The following is a 16,739-nucleotide window of genomic DNA, read 5'->3' on the forward strand; positions in this document are numbered from 1 at the left end:
TTTGGATTGCTCATTAGCTTGACGCATCTAGTGTGGTAACTGATGGCCTTTGACAGAGCAGTAATGTTATGAATATTTAGAATCTGTAGGCAAACTCTAAAAAAGGCTTGTGTTCCAGCATAGCAGGAGGTCTGGCCTTCTGTTTGTAAAATCTCTTAAAGGCACTCTGAGGATTAAGAAGGCAATTGAGTATTCTCTGTGTAGAAGTTAGCTTTTATTATCTGACTGATTGTGGTAGCATACATTAAGACTATTCAAGTAAAGTGAGAAGGTATCTAATTGGCTTTGATCAGGACACTAGGCAAAAAGGTCCTTGCCTAAAGGCATCATTCTGCTGAGGCTGAAGGAGGAGGCAGCATGGATCTCTGAGGAGGGTGGCAGCGTCTTACTTGGTATTTGACTTAAAGCCAGATGTGATGCAGCAACATTTTTGCTGAAAGCCAAAGTGCAGTTCCCTGTTGTATGTTTATTGTTGCACATAGCAAGTGTTTTCCAAGATGCCTTGTCACTTGCTGTATTGGGCCTGAGCATTGGAACCTCTCTATTCTCCTGCCTTTTTGCTGGAACTTTCTGCATGGATGTCTTAGGAGTATACCTGGTGTGTTGTGGGAAGTGCTGGTGTTTCATGGAGAACTGTTTGAACCCCCTCCTTCATTCGAGGTGTGACGGAGTGGAAGCCATTACTGGAACAGAACTGCTTGTTGCTGTGTCGAACGGAACTTGAATTGAGCAGCTTCATAGAAAAAAGGAGCCTGTAGTGCAGCTGGGCATTGGTTCTAAATAACACTTTGCCTTGTGTCTAGAGTTGCTGAATAACAAGCTTATTCTGGCCTTGTTGTAAGCTGCTAATTGTTCTCCTCTTTTCGCCTACAGGTGGTGACTGTTTCTCTTCTGTCATTTGTGTGGAAAGTGCCACACACACTCCAGAACAACAACGGCTTTTGCTTGCATATTCCAGTGTTTCTTTTGTCAGCGAGTTCAGCAAAGTTGTAATTCTTCAAGTGCCAGCCCTGAGCTGAGTGAGGAGCCACCAGCAGAGATGGTAAAAATGACGAAATCAAAAACGTTCCAGGCTTACCTGCCAAACTGTCATCGAACCTACAGCTGTATCCACTGCAGAGCCCATCTAGCCAATCATGATGAATTGATCTCCAAGGCAAGTGGTTTGTTTAGGGACCTCATGAATTATTTCTTAATCAAAACAGTTATCACTGTATCACTGCTCACAGTAGATAAGGGATGCAAATTGATGCACACCTCAAAGTATCTTCCCTGGGTTCACTCTTGGGTCATATGTGTTGTGTACTGAGGACTTGGATATATTCTGGAAACTTCTCAATGTGACTTAAGGCTGATCTAATATATTTCCCCATATTAACAACCTCTTGTCTGCTGTCAGGTAGGTACTATTTGTGAGCTGCTGTATCTGAAAAGTTTCCTAAGGAAAACTGCTAGAACAAAACATGGATCTCTGGGTAGGGAAATTATTCTGGTTATGGTTATTCCAGATAAAGATTACTTTTGACTCTGTTTGACTGAAGGTCACAAAACTGGCCGTTTCCAGAATGTTCCATGGCTATTATGGAATCTGTAGACACACTTACTTCTGCTGTACACCAGTTCCTAAGGAATGTGATTAGCCAGAGATGTTCAAAATAGTTGGACTGTCTAAACTTAAGCTTAGAGGATGTGTGTGGATCCTTGAAACTGGCTAGGCCTGTCCTCCTTACCTGTTGCTGGAAGAAACAAAGACTTGTGATGTATGAAATAAGCAGGAGAATTTTAAGTTTGGGATAAATACTTGGACTGTTTTTTTCCTTGCTTCAAATCAGCTCCTGATGGATTTGCTCTTAATGGTGTCTGGGAGAAAACACTTCATTGCTTTTTAAACCTCTTAATACAAATTGCTTTCTATATAACTATTTTGTAAAATAAAATTTTTAGTGGCAAACCCTTTATAACTAACTTTATCTGTTGCTTCTGCCTGTTTGTGTTCAGCACTGCTAAGGTGATGCTGCTTATAAGTCCTGAAGAGATGGGGGAGGTTGAGAATGCTGCTTCTTCTGAATTGAGGTTTTCTTTGGTTGAGGAGAAAGTATACCTGCTTGCTTACCCCTTAGAGGGTTATCAGGAAATAATGGGCTTTGCCCATGCAGTTTTTCTTGGGTTACTAATATTTTTGATATTTGTTTAGATCTCAAGACAACTTTGTGACTCCCAGTAGTAAAATTGATTAGTTCTTGGCAGTGCTACTTACTGCTTGCTTACTTCTGCTCTGCTTTTAGTCACTTCCCCAAACACTTCTTTCCCTCAACTTAGTACATGTATTGAAGCATGGAACTGCAAGTGTGCATGCTAAATGTGGAACAGGGAGCTAGCTGCAAATATAAAATTACATTAAATTAGAGGGAGGACGTGTGTTTATTGATCTTGCTTGGTTTTAAGGTCAGCACAAGAAGAGAAATATTCAAATAGTAATATGAATCCATTTGAATATCATTTGTTTCTACGTTGATGTCAGAGTTTAAGGGATCTTTTTTCGTAACACTGGATTTTAAATTGCACTCGGTCACAGCTTCCTTATTCACTACATGTTCTGGGCTAAAAACTACTGGGAAGGGGTTACATCTTTCCTGAACTTGAAGTTGTAGATGCCTACAGGAAGCATGAAACTTTGCTAGCTATGTGTCTGGAGACGTATAAAATCATCGAGAAAATGTAATCCAAGCACACTTACCTAATAGGAAGCTCTTCTTTTAGTGGACTTAGATTTTTGCATTTTGACTGAACTGCCACAGTTACCACATGAGCCAGTTGTTCTCCCAGGTCTTGGGAGTTTTGGTCAGCGTAATATTTTGAATATGTTCTTAAGCAAATCATGTGTTCATATTACAGCTTCATAAATAATTTCAAACATTAAAAAAATCAAATTTTCAATTCAAAGAACATGGAGAGCTCTTGAGAAAGTCTGTAATAAATACCAGTACTGACTGACTTTAAGTTGTTTCTGATGGTCTTGGGAAGGGTGTTAGGTATGGATTCTGTTTTACTTCTGGTTTCTATAATTTTCAGTGAAGACATTTTACAGAAGTTTCTGTACTTGTGGGTTGACCATATGCTTATTTGACAGCTGATCCATATTCTGTCAGGTTAAGGTTTCTTGACCATATTTTATTGTCTAAATCTGTGATAATAAGAAGTATGTTTAAATATGAGGTGTATCTTTTTGTATGTTTGTGAAATAAAAAAACAATTTCTCATCTATTGTATTTGGAACATAGCTTTAAAAACCCCACCCTCCTTTAAGCTTAACTTGTATACTGACATTGGAGAAGTTCTTCTGATGGAAACAACTGCAAAGCAATAGTTAGATACACTTGGATGATTAAAATAAGTACTGCTGTCCTGGGGGATGGCATGGGGAGTGGTGGGAGGAAATAAGATTTGATTTGTTTTAAATAAGAACACAACCTGGAAAATAAAAACTGGAGAAATATTCTTGCCACCATGTGTAGACAACTGTAAAATGACTAACAGATGAGGGTGCCTCAGAAGTGTTTTCAACACGAATCGTTTTTCTGAAGTTCTCTTGAAGCGCTTTCATTGATGCACATTGTGTGCAATGAACTCTGGGTTAATGAGAGAAATTTTTCTCTTTACACTAGGAATATCTAGAATCCTAGTTACTATAACTACCCAGCTGCAGCAGAAATACTTAAAATACCCTGAAGTGTAGCAAGTTGACTCTCTACAATCTAAAGTTAACGAAGAGCAGTGCAGTTCCTGTGCTGTTTCGGATTTATTAATGGAGCAGAGCATGGCTGCTCAAGCTCATTTTTTTCCCACCTTACTTTGAGGCCCTAGTTAAAAGCTAAAGTTCTGCGTCACACTTATGTAGTAAATTTTTGATTCCAGATTGTCTCACTTTTTCCAGATGCTTACTGTGCAGTCTTACTCCGCGACCCCAGTGCCACAAATGGTCTTCAGCAGATAAAGGCAAACAGGATTTGATCCATAGCTGTTACTGCTTCATTTGGATATCCCCTGGTCCTTTTTTCTTCTGTGTGGTCAGGGGAAAAAGCCAAAATACATGGTCCACCCTTAATTTTAAAGCCTCTAATGTGCTTTGAGGTATAAGCATTTGTTATACCTGACACTGCAATGTTTCCAACTTCAAGATGATAGGTTATGCTATGAAACGAGTGGTGGTTCTCTAAAATGTTGGTCTGTCATGGAAAAGCAAAGAGCACTGCATATTTCTGTCAATCATCCCTTGATTCTGGTCCTCAGAATACCAGACTTCAATACAGGTTTGCAGTTCTGAGAACTGTTGATGACAATTGTCTGACAAGGATGGCAGTGTACACGAATTGCCTTTTCATTTTATTTCTGTTTTGTGTGAGCAGCAGGATCTCTTTCTTGCCTTAGAATTAATCATGAAGCTCTTTTCTTCTTGTGCCCTTGCTGGTGATAAAATGGCAACCAAGGGTCTTGGCAGTGGCTTAGAAATAACAATGCAGACTAAAGACACTAAAAATGTGCCACAGGCACAAGTCAATTCATTATCTGTAGTTTTAGTTTTCTCTGCAACTATGGAAGGACTCAACATGTTGCCTAGTGTTGAAATCAACTTGGATGTCAGTGATTAGAGCATATACTTCTTGATATGTTCACTCTCTAACCTTGTGTTTTCTGTGTCTAGGGAGGAACCTGGGGAAGAAGGCTCGTTGGGAGTAGGTCATCAGCAGTAGAGATGTTGACAAATACTAGTCTGTATAGATGAACGTATGCACATGTGTATGAGTAGTTGCCATAATAATATGTAACTCCAGTTCTCTTGGGGAGGACACTTATTTAAAGGATATATAATAAGAGAAATAACAAAGTGTAGATGACTTCTATTTGAAATAAGTGTAGTTTAAAAACAGTATTAGGTATTCTTGGGCTCTACTGATTTGTCTTGTTAACAAGTCTCTAAGTGCTAGATTTTCTGATTCTTTGCTGAGGACTTCCAAGTGAATGTTAAACATTAAAAAAAAGAACCCAAACTATTAGAAGGAGTTACACCAGTTCTCACAACAACAGGGGCCATTCAGAAGGTAGGGGAAGAACTTGCAGCTTTTTTATTTCTTTAAAGAAGCAAATGGATGTTTGTAGAATCATACCCTATTATGATGACAGGCACAGAAGAGAAGTAACCTCTATCAGCAACCAACCACAGGTATTAATAAAGAGCAAAGGAAAAAAATTCTTGCCATAGGATCCACCTGTTAGATTTTAAAATGTTCAAATAGCACGTGAAAAGTGACAAAAAGTCATGTTGGTAATAATAATGATTTTTAAAATCCCAACAATTTAAAAAATTGACATAATTAAGTTTTGAAGGAAGACTTCTACAAGACTTATTGAAGTCTAGAGGTGGTTGCTGCTTGTATGACCAGTACAAAATGTATGCTGCTCTTAATGGGATTCTAAAATAAATTTTGTGAAAGGCTTAACTGAAAGCGCTTAGTTCTGATTTGTTTGTAAATGGTAGAGAAGGTGCAGTGATTGTTAGCAGTACCTAGTTTTATAGGAAGCAAATGTTGCTTGAAGAGTGTAAGTTCCAGAGCACTTGAGAATGGCTTGTATCCACTAAGTTCCAGTAGTTGTTTAGAAATTCAGTGGAGGTCTGACAAATTACAAAGAAATACAAATACCTAATTGAAATCTTGGAACCTAGTGGATATATTGCAAAGGATAATGCCTTGTTACTCAAGGTTGTCCTGCTTGAAAGCCTGTTGAATCATCTTACAATGTGCCTTAACGCTGGGGATGGAAGAAAATCTGAATTACTTTGTATAGATGCTTGTATAAATACTGTCACTTTCTTCTGTCTTATTCATTGCAAAGCATATCTGACCAGAGGGGGAAAAAGTCATATGAAGTAACAGACAAGACTAGATGTGACAATATTTTCAAGAACAAGTTCTGCATGAAGGTATATATACGTAACTGTCATTGACTTCACTGGGAAATCCTTGCACCTTAGGGGTAAAAGAACAATCATGGTGGTTAAATTCAGTTCTTCAAGGCATTTGGTATGTCTGCTGTTATATTAGTGATGAAAAGGAAAAGTCTTCAGCTTAAATAGATGCCAGAACATTTTTAGCCTTGCTTAGTAATCTGTGTTTTTGTCCTCTACTGTTTGAATGATGAGTTCCAGAGGAATTCTTTTAAGGGTATATTGTCTTCAAGTAAATGTGCTGTTCTTAGCTTGATTCAATTTGATAATCCCCCTTTGCTTAGATGTGAGGAGTATTTGGAAAGATAGTTGGGCCTGTTCTGTGCTTGAAGGCCATTTTTCTTCCTTGTTGAAAGAGTCAAGAGTGGGCCTAATTTCATAAATAGTCTGGTGATATTTTTTTTTTTCTAAGAGGCTTCTAGTTTTTTGGGTTCTGCTTTTTTCTCTTGGGGGAAGAATCTAGTTTTTGGAAGAGAAGCAATCTTTGGAAAACACCCAAGAATAGATTTGAAGGCTTAAAGGAGGTAGAAAGTGTGCAAGGGAAATGTTCTACTCTGTGTTTTGACATAATTATTTCTGAAATATATTCAAGATGCTGTGTAACTCAAGATAACTTGTCCTACCTGACAAAGTCTTCACTTTGGGAAATATAATTTGCTGAATCTGCAGGCATGCAGTTCTTGGGGTAGAGTTTAAGTTTATCCTCTACATATTGAACTTTATAACTTGCTTTATTGAAATCAGTAAATAATTTAATGAAAATATCCATTAATTTTTTTTAAACACTTTTCATGGAGTCATGTAGAACTTGCTTATTAAGCAGCTGAGCAGCATTATCTCCAGTTGTCTGCAGTATGCAGGGGTTGGAATGAAACAAATCTTTTATTCCCTGACAAGTTTTTTTTTGTCTGTAGCCTACGTTGAATTCAATTTTCTGAATTCATTTTGCAAATCTTGAAGTGACAGGATATCCTTACAGTTTTTGCATCTTACTGAAAAAGTCATTTCAGACATCAGAGAATTTGTATGTGCTTCTGGTTTCCCTGAAAAATATTGTCCCTAAGAATACTGTCTTTGGAATTACTTGGTAATACTTATTTGAATTGCATTTTTGTTCAGAATACTAATTTAGGTTGTGATCTAGCTTAGTTTGTAAAGTGAACACTAGCAAATGAAAGAAAACTCAAGAAAATGAGAAAACAAAAAAAAAAACCTATGGACCTCTTTCATTTCCATTCTTTAAAATTATTTTTCTGTGTTATGAGTACCCTGCAAACTGTGCTTAAGGAAGGTCCTGTTAATGGCATTCTGGCTTGCTTATAATAATGCCTGCCATGCCTTTAATACATGCTAAGGTGGCAGTTTCTCTGGATGTTTTCTGTGGAGCGTGATCTCTAGACATAAAATCTAATCCCATCTGTGGGGAATAATTAATTGCAAAACCTTTTTAGTAGCTTCCCTTCCCCCGCTCAGACCTTTAGGTATGCCGTAGGGCTGTAAATACATGTTCTGCTCAACTGATACTTCCTCTTCTCCTGTGTAAAACAGCTAATCCTGGTGTTAGAGGTTTAACTTGGAAGCATAGATCATATCTAGTTCTGCAGGTATGTACTAGTGTGCAAGTTAAACTATAAAAGTTTCTTTACCTATCAGATGACTTGGAAAGACCATAACATCAAACTGTTGTTGCATTCAACCTTAATATAGTTCCTAAGCACAGTTAAACATTGTTTTTCTTACACTATCAGACATTCTAGATACTTTCAACTGCGCTGAAACATGAAAAAGTTATGGATGTTGTAGATCTTTCCTGTAGGAATGGGCAGCACAGTCAAAGATGGGGATTTTCTAGGGAAAAGGTTAACTCCTAAATCAATGCAGTATTATTGAGGACCTTGAAAAAGCAGGCTTAAAATAAGTTTGTTTTAACTGTGAATATTAGTTGAACTGATAAATTGCCCAGCTTCTAAGTAAAAATCTTGGTTGTTGTGGGTCATTATCAACACTTGCCACTCTTCGAATTCCTCTTTACTGGATAAGACCCATATGTAAGAGTCAGTTTTACTAGCATGTTCTGTTTTAGTTATGACTTATGTATAGTACTAGCAGTCTGGGAAGTGCTGAACAAATCTTGCAAAGTAAAAGTTTGCATTTGCGTAGGTGATGTTTATTCTTCAGAAGAGCAGTTTGTCTGGAGACTGGTTTGAACACTTATGCCTGTTAGTCCTTGACACTGCCATTTAAAATATTCTCTTCTCTTTCATTTCCTCTGAGGAGCTGACACACGAGGCGTTTAACCCGTCAGTCTCGTAAAATTCATATCAGTGTAACTGAATCATACAGTGCAGAGTGTGAGAAACTTAGTGCTGGTAAAAACAAATGTTTGTTCACTGTTAATTTTTTTCTGGTTATGCAAAATACTCTGTTTATAGCCAAGTTACAAGCTTAGCAAGCAGTGCAAGTGCCAAAATGAGTTGTCCTCTTTTCATTTATAGTAATAAATGCATCAGGAAGTAGAGCTCTGATAATAAATTTTTCTTATACCTGTTAGAAGGTGGATCCTACATGTAAATCAATATCCTGTGGTCAAGAGAATGCATGTGTGACAGATATATGCCTTTTTGTGTTATTTGAATACAGTGTTTGTGGGGGAAAAAAATCTCAGCTATTCATGTGAATAAGAAACTATGACTGCCAAATTCTGACAAGTTAAGAAATTAATGAGAAAAACAAAAAGGCACAGGAATTCAAAAACTGGTATCTTTACAGGGCTTTTGCTTCAGTCAGTGTATAAGAGTTCCACATGGATGGATTGCAGACCATTAAATGCTCAATGATAATGGATGTTGTGGTTCAACACTGGTTTTAAAGGAAAATTTGAGTTGCCTAGACCCAAGTTCTGTGTTCCGGAACACAGCAACACAAGCTGCCCCAGGTTGCCATCTATGAGTGGTGTGCATGTGGAGGAACTTGCTCTTCCCAGCTGAGCAAAGAAACAACTATTCTGTTGGATGTAAATATAATATTTAGCCTCTAAACATGTATGTAGGTGAGCAAGATGGATCAGCCCAACTCTGCTAACAGGAAGCTAGAGAAGGTGGGAATGGAGGAGCTTTTCACAGTGAGATACTTGGGAACAGATTTTCTTTCTAAAACCACTGTCCCAGGAAAAGGTTCTGGTTTGTGTTGCTTCTGCCTCCACTCTACCTGATAATTCTGAAAATTAGAATGTAATGAAGATGCCATTTCTGATGGGGGAAAAAACCCTAGGGGATTACAGCATAGTCAGGGCAACAAAGCAAAGGGTGCAAGAAAATAAAAGTTGTCTTTAAAAATACATCAGGAAAAAAGAACAACTAAAGCAGAACTTTCCAACCTGTGGTTTGTATTTCATTTGGCTAGATTTTTTTTCAGCTTATGAAACGAGAGGGGAAGGGCTTCTTTTTCTGCTATTCCTGGCATCCTGTTACTGCCCTTCGCTTAATTTTGAGAAATGCAGGGTCAAAGGAGAGCTTTTATTAGGTGATATTAAGTAAAGACTAAACATAAACTTGGCAGAAATAATTGCATAAAGTAGTTCAAAAGGTCTCCTGACTGTTGATTTGTTCTGGAGTCTTTTTCTTTCCCAACTAGCTGGGGAACTTCAAGTATGGCATATGAGCAGTTTAAAAAGTGATTGTGTAGGACCAGCCAAAAAAAAGCCCACCCACATTAATTTGTGTGTGATTGGCATGTGTAATTACATGTAAATAGAGAAACTATCTCATGATTAATTTAATAGGAGAGAGTATTTCTTGGTGCAGTTTGAAAAAAGATTTGTAAATTCTAAATCACAACAGAGTTCTTAAAGCAAGGAGAAGTGTCTGCAAGTCTTTAACAATATTTATGGTAGCTTAACTAAAAATAATGGTCATCATGGTTTTGGAAGTTCTTTTTCTGTAATTTCAGGTACACAGAACAAGGAAGTTATAGTTTAAGTTTACTTCTTAATAAATAAGACAACCTTTAAAGTGTTTCCTTTGCTTTTTCTTAAGTTTTGGGGTTGCACAACTGTTGACATGAGCTAGCTACTCGTTTGTTAAGGGGCAGTATTTGAGACTATATACATGGATAGTTTTTGTCTTCATCTGCAGTAAGCGTTCCCTGCTTTGTTACTGGTTGTGAGACATGTCTCTGATTTAGAGAGCACTGCTTATTCTATAGAAACTACAGACTGTGGGGTTTGTACCATTCCGACAGTTTTGTGATGTTAAGTATCTCAGGAGAACTGAGCTAGTGATGGGGTGTTTTGTTTGTTTCAACAGTAGGTGTACGGGTTACTTTCTGGCAGAGCTGTTCAGACTATTTGAGTCTCTCCTTTCAGGGTCAGTCCTACCTGAAGTTTTAGCTTTCACTGTACTGCATAGCCCCCCCTTTTTTTTTCCCCTCACCTTGTGAAAAAATAAGACTTGAGTTCTGGATGATGGAGAGAGTACCTTTTGTCTTTGCTATAGCAGAGGATATGTGTTCTGTGCCCAAAATTTTAAACTTATTAATGCTATAAACCGTTATTTTTTTAAAAATTGCTATTTTAGTATTAAGTAGAACCTCTCATCTTAAGGTGAGATTTTACAGGTAGCTCAGGGCTGTATGTAAGTACACTGCCACCATCACTATGTACAGTAGTCCAGAGTCATGGATTTCTTTTAATGTGCTTTGCAGTATTTAATACGGTTAATGTTGATCAAAAAGTGTTCATTTATGTACAATTACCTATTACATGTTTTTTTGCAAACTGTTCTGAGTAAGTAGTTAAGATGCAACAGTTATTGGTATTGTGTTGCTAATTATTAGAATGGCAAAAATATCTATTTTGGTGTCAAGTGACTTCTAATTATAGAACTAAATACATGCCAGAAGAAGAATTCATTGCAGAAGGGTCCTTCTGCCTATGGTTCCATGCCTGATGTTACTAAAACCATTCAAAAATATTCAGTGTAGGTTTCAGAAAAGTTGGTCTTTGATCTTTAAAACTAGAACTACAAGAATTCTTAAAAACATTTGTACTTTCTCTTTGGCATGGGTAAAATTTTTCATTTTCTTTGAAGGTAGGTTAGGGAAGGGAAATTCTGGAAAAAGAAATTAAGACAGGGATTTTCTTACATGGAATTCAGGATGGAAGAGAGAAAAAAGAAAAACTGTGTGATCCTGTTTGAATGGGAAATAATGTCTGTGTCTAAATTATCAAGTAATGCAATACAGAAGGAACAAATCAACAGATGAAAGCAGTGACGTGTCTTACATTCTGAATGGCTTACCTATGGCTGGATCTAGTCTGCTCACAAGTTTTGCCAGGATGTTTGTAGCTCAAGGCTGTCTGATCATAGGTTCAGGCCTTTGTATCTTCATTAGCATTTGCAGAGCGCACAGAACAAAGGTGGAGCTCACAGGCACTGAAGCTGCTCTGCAAGCCAAACCACCCCCCAGTAAGTGGGGGTGATTAGGGGTTTTACCTCAAAACTCTGCTACTGCTCTGAACTAAAACATTAATTTAGATCCAGCCAAGAAAGTCTAACAGTTGTCTTTTGTCCATAATCTATCAGGGATGTGATTTTTTGGAAGCATATGGCTGTGCTTAGGCATTTGATGGTAACAGTTGTTTCATTAAAATGAAGGCGAGCTTATAAACCGATCAGATGTATTTCCTGAATGCATGGTTGTTCTGGAATTTTGCTGGTCTTACATCAAATGATACATTGAAATTGTAATAAATCATCTTTTGGGTGCAGCGGTAGAGGACAGAGGAGATTAAATAATTCCCTTTGAGTTAAAAGCAGATTTTAATTTGCCTGAAGGATATCTAGGAAAATGCTAATGGATATCTTGCTGAGGAGTAGGAAAAAAGTCATGTTTTGTTTGCATTACAGGCATCTTATTTTGAACAATAGTACTTAATAACTTAAAACCATTACTAAAAATCTAATGTGGGTGAAAAGTTTGACTAGGCTTTCCTATAAAGAATCTGTATAAACTTTAAACTTAAAGTAATTAACTTTAAATCGTTTATATCTGTATTATGTTTATATGCTTACTAACACACTCTTCTGGAGCTATTTTTTTGTTCATTGGGATTTTTTGTTGGTTTTAACAACTGCAATTTTTTTTTGTGCAGTCCTTCCAGGGAAGCCAGGGACGAGCCTACCTCTTTAATTCTGTGTAAGTATGTTATTCTGGTTATACACACTACCTACAGAGTTTATTTTTTTTTCTATGCTTCATAAGTGAAAAACAGTAGGAATTAGCATAGCTGCACTTTGCCCTGTTGTTTTTAACATTGGCTTTACTCACCAACAATAGTTACTACAGAGCTACTGAGCTGATCTGTAAGTATCCTATGCATGTATTTATCTTATATTTTGAGTGATTCTGCTATAGCTGTCAGTTTACAGGGGGGTGTTAATGTGAAATTCTTTTTGTGTATGTAATAGCAACTGCCTTAAGTTAAGAGTTGCTATTCTGAGATATTCCAGAGATCAAAATATATTGCATGACTGTGAATTTGCTTTAGACAACTCTGCTGTAGTCTAAAGAAGAATTTTCCAGTGTGATAGTTAGATACAATTGCAGGTTAATGTTCCAGGAAACCGGGTACATCTTAAATGACCTTGAATATTGCAAATGTGCTGGGGGCAAAAGGTCTCTGATCTTATCAAGCCTAATATTTGCAATTTTAGGCATGTCCTACCCGTGATATAAGTCTCTTTGAATTTGATAATGGATGTATTTTATGTTTCTAAGTGCAGGATTGCATTTTTCTCTTTATTTTTCAGCAGCTTGTGTTGCAACATTTTGTAAAAAAGAAATGCAGTTAAATGTCTTAGTCTATTTTAGACCAGGATAATGGAACTATAACTGCAAAGGATTTGATTGCAGATCTTTAAAATTATTTTTATATGCAGTCTTTCAGTGATGACTTAGGACTTGTAGTGTAATTGTATTACCAGATTCTTCCTACTACTACAGTGAAAATGGCAAAATTTTGCTCTTGTATAGCACAGTCTGAAAGCTTTGTTTAGTCTTGCCTGATGTTTTCTGCATAGACTCTTACTCATCCAAAAGCTAGCTTGATTCAGTGCTTCATGGGATGTTTTGGTTTTATATTCCTGTTTGTTCATCATGGCTTAGTCTGCTGATCTCTAGCAAATAAATATTTCTGCAGCTTTTCCTTGCTGCTATTTGGGAGTTGGTTCTAAATTCAGCTGATGGTGCTGATTTACTGGCACAGACTTCCATTATAGATGTCTCAAATTGTTTTTGAACAAAAGCCCAAAACTGTAGAGGTGTCCAGTTCCTGCTCAGTGTTCTGTTCTCTGAACAGGTAACTGTTCAGCCTGTCTTTGGTGATGCCACTTACTCCCATCACCAACAGTTTGCTGTTTAGACCAGCCACTTGAAAAGCAAACTCCTTTTTTCTTCCTGTCCTTCAGCTCAGTGTAACAGAGGAAGTTACTTTTGCAGCATTGAATAAGGCACTTTTTAAAACTACTTTTTGTCCTCTGGAGAGAAGCTGGGTAACAGGTAAGAAAAGAAACACTCTTGTGCAGTTAATGTCATTTCTCCTTTTTTTTTCAGGGTAAATGTGGGCTGTGGTCCAGCAGAGGAACGAGTTCTTCTGACAGGTTTACATGCTGTAGCAGATATCTATTGTGAAAACTGTAAAACCACTCTTGGATGGAAATATGTAAGCAATATACTTAAGTCTTCAATACGTGTTTATATGTTGCAGCGCAGATACTTGAGTAGGCCATTGGGTAGCACCTGTACTGATAGTTTAGGTGAGTTAGCTCTGGTGCTTTTGTATATAGTTTCACTTCCTTACATCTGCTGGAATGTTGTGGTAGATAATTTTATTCTGGACTGCAGAAGCAGCATGAGCTATAGGTGCTATTACAGCTATCTAATACTTCTGTAATGTCTTTTTACAAGATTGCCAACTGCATACACTAAACCAGATGGAAGAAATCGTCAAAGTGGGTCTTTAATTCATTGAGTTGCAAAAGTTGGTTCATATAGCAAAAATATGAGCTATAAGTGCCACTGAGCATGTTTACACTGCTTACTGTGTGAACTTGATTCTGTTGTTTGAAAAGTTACCTGTGCGCTTGCACAGTTACCTGTAACACTTGCAGCTGTGTTGCAAGTTTGATGTTTTGCAAATGTTAGATTCTGGGTGTTGCATGTAGGATTGTCATTGATTCAGTATAGCTTCAGATCTTATAGAAAGAAATTGTCCTAATGCATCCCTCTGATGGATACAGAAGAGAGCTTTCTGAAACGTTCCTGTTCCCTCTTTTCATTGTTTCTGGGAATAAGGAAACAGAACACACATAACATGCCATTTCTTGACCTTCACTTAAAAGCAGTGAGAGAACATGGAAAATTCAAAAGCAAGATCTGTTCTGCAGTGGATCTGCTGATTCTGCTTATGAGAAGTTTACTCCTATTTTGTTCTCAACCCTCTTCATCCTCTCCTCCCTCCTGCCCTTGATTCAGTGTAACCGTTACGGGACATAACTGGAATGTCTCCTGGTTTGTATTTTTGATGCAAGTTTGATGTTTAAAATACTTAATTTCTGCAGTTTAATTCAGTGTCTTGATTTTTCTTCTTTCCAGGAACATGCTTTTGAGAGCAGTCAGAAATACAAAGAAGGAAAATTTATCATTGAACTTGCCCACATGATAAAAGACAATGGCTGGGAGTGAATCATAACCTCTTTCCTTCTGTTTGGACAATATTCTGTGGAACATGCTTTACAAAGACTAACGCAAAGTAAAGGAAGAGCTTGGCTAGAGTGGCCCTGAGAATATCACTGAACTCTGAAACCTCACAAATGAGTAGTGTAGTGTAAGTGGCTATTTCAGGCCATGTTTGCCTTTTCTCCTTGTGTAAGTTCCCTCTTTTTGTACGTGTATTATTGTGTGAACAGTTGTTTTGGAACATTTTGGATGACCTTTTTCTAAACTCTAACTAGAGAAACAGTTCACTAATTGAAAACGGATTTTACTGGTTAGCATCTCTCTCTGACCTATGCCTTTAATGCTACCTTCTGCTGTGCATGCTTCTTGCCTAAACACCTACACTCCAGTCCTGTAGAAGTTCTGTATCTGAGCAGTCCGAAAGAATGTATAGGATGGGGTGCTTTTTTATATGTAGCAATTTCTGATGTGTTTGGCAGTGAAGAGGATGCAGTATTGTAGTTATTAATTTCTTTTTTAATTTTGAGTGTACCACAACCTGTGTACATCTTGTAGGTGAATTGGTAAAAGGTACAGTGCTCACTTTAAAAAATATTTCAGTTGCACTGACTGAAGTTATCAGGTCTCAAGTTGTTAGGAAAGGTTTTGCTAGAGGTTTGGTATCTTAATGAAATACCTTAGAAGGATTTTAAATCAATAATGCTATAGAATATGTTCATTTAAGACCAACATATTCCCTAAGGAGTTTGCTGGATAAAAAAAATTTATAAAACTATAGCTTGCAAGTTTAAAAAGGCAAAATATATACATCTTCTATTTTGGAAAAAAAATTAGTCAGTGTATAAAAAAATTTTGGTACTGTACCTTTGCCAGTAACAGGGACTTGTGCATCAGTGAAGTTTTATGGCTGGTTCCATGTAACTGTATTGTCCTAATGCCCTGGACAAAGAGGTTGATGTCAAGGAAACTTGTTGAAGTATTCTGCTTCTGCTACATTTGAGCAAAAATATTTATTTTTGTGAGAAATGGCCAGAGCCTATGACATGAAAATTAATATAGTACCTGTAGGAAAAAGAAGGGGTGATAAGAGGGAAGAAAAGTTTGACTCAATTTTTCATAAAATAAAATAACAAAATAGTTTTTAAAAGGGTAGAGAAATGGTTTCTTGGTTTGCTGGCTAAATCATCCCCAAGTACCTTTTTATAATAAAAATTTATATGAAACTCATCTTCTCTTTTGTTTTCATGCTGTTTCTTAAATTGAATGAGTTAATGAGAGAAACTTCTGGAAAGTGCATGCACAATATTAGCTATTGGTATTTGTGCATGTAAATTCTGAGCACCTACAAAAGAAATGCTCTACGTAAATTTGCTAACTTCATTTTCAAATTAAACAGTCTGTGAAGACCTTTTGTATTTTAATCCTTTTAATGCTTGAGGACAAAATGTTTGGAAAAAAACCCTTTAACACTACATTAAGTACTATAACTGAACAAGATGGAAGCCTCATAATACCAAATCATTTTCTCTCAATAACAATTCTAAGCACCCGCAAAATTTTTTCATTGGTGCCGTTGCTGCTGTTATGTTGTTAGGAATCCGATAGGCTTTCTGAACTCTGCTGCACTTTAGAAATTTTGTCATACATGAAAAATTATGCCAATGGGTAGGGGCAATACAAATCTTTAAAACCAGCTTTCCAGTGTCTTTGTGGAGAGAGAGAAGAGAGATTGCAGGCTGGCTAAACTGCATTCAAGATGATGTAGTGGAACTATGTACCTATGAATTAAAAATGTAAGAATTAGAGAAGTAGTTAAAGCTGTTGGGTTTCAGTCCAGAGACATGAGGTGGTACAGTCGTGTTCCATCAGGATTTTGTGGCTTACACGTTATTATTTCACATACACATCATCAGGCTTCAAAGTCTCCTTTTTAACAGTGTCAGTGATGCAAGATGGGCTTTGGTGTTGCCCATCTCTTGATCTTTTTTACTTGGAATTC

The 16,739-nt window shown here is 37.1% G+C and overlaps 1 protein-coding gene across 1 annotated transcript; it reads left to right on the forward strand.

Annotated features, from left to right (window-relative positions):
* The first annotated feature begins 811 nt into the window (after positions 1-811).
* LOC104460983 (protein yippee-like 1) lies at positions 812-15,526 on the forward strand. Its single transcript, XM_010072399.1, has 4 exons — positions 812-1,156; positions 12,156-12,199; positions 13,616-13,724; positions 14,657-15,526. The coding sequence occupies exons 1-4, from the start codon at positions 1,040-1,042 to the stop codon at positions 14,744-14,746; spliced, it is 360 nt and encodes a 119-aa protein (XP_010070701.1). The 5' UTR covers positions 812-1,039; the 3' UTR covers positions 14,747-15,526.
* The last annotated feature ends 1,213 nt before the right edge of the window (positions 15,527-16,739 follow it).

This window comes from Pterocles gutturalis, unplaced genomic scaffold, assembly GCF_000699245.1.
Source record: "Pterocles gutturalis isolate BGI_N339 unplaced genomic scaffold, ASM69924v1 scaffold6662, whole genome shotgun sequence".
NCBI lineage: Eukaryota > Metazoa > Chordata > Aves > Pterocliformes > Pteroclidae > Pterocles > Pterocles gutturalis.

What these genes read in the sequence shown, in the direction of transcription:
- LOC104460983 (XM_010072399.1), top strand. Translation starts at nt 1,040, where the DNA reads ATGGTAAAAATGACGAAATCAAAAACGTTCCAGGCTTACCTGCCAAAC. An exon ending in GCCTACCTCTTTAATTCTGT is followed by an intron (nt 12,200 to 13,615) that starts GTAAGTATGTTA and finishes TTTTTTTTTCAG; the next exon opens with GGTAAATGTGGGCTGTGGTC. An exon ending in CCACTCTTGGATGGAAATAT is followed by an intron (nt 13,725 to 14,656) that starts GTAAGCAATATA and finishes TCTTCTTTCCAG; the next exon opens with GAACATGCTTTTGAGAGCAG.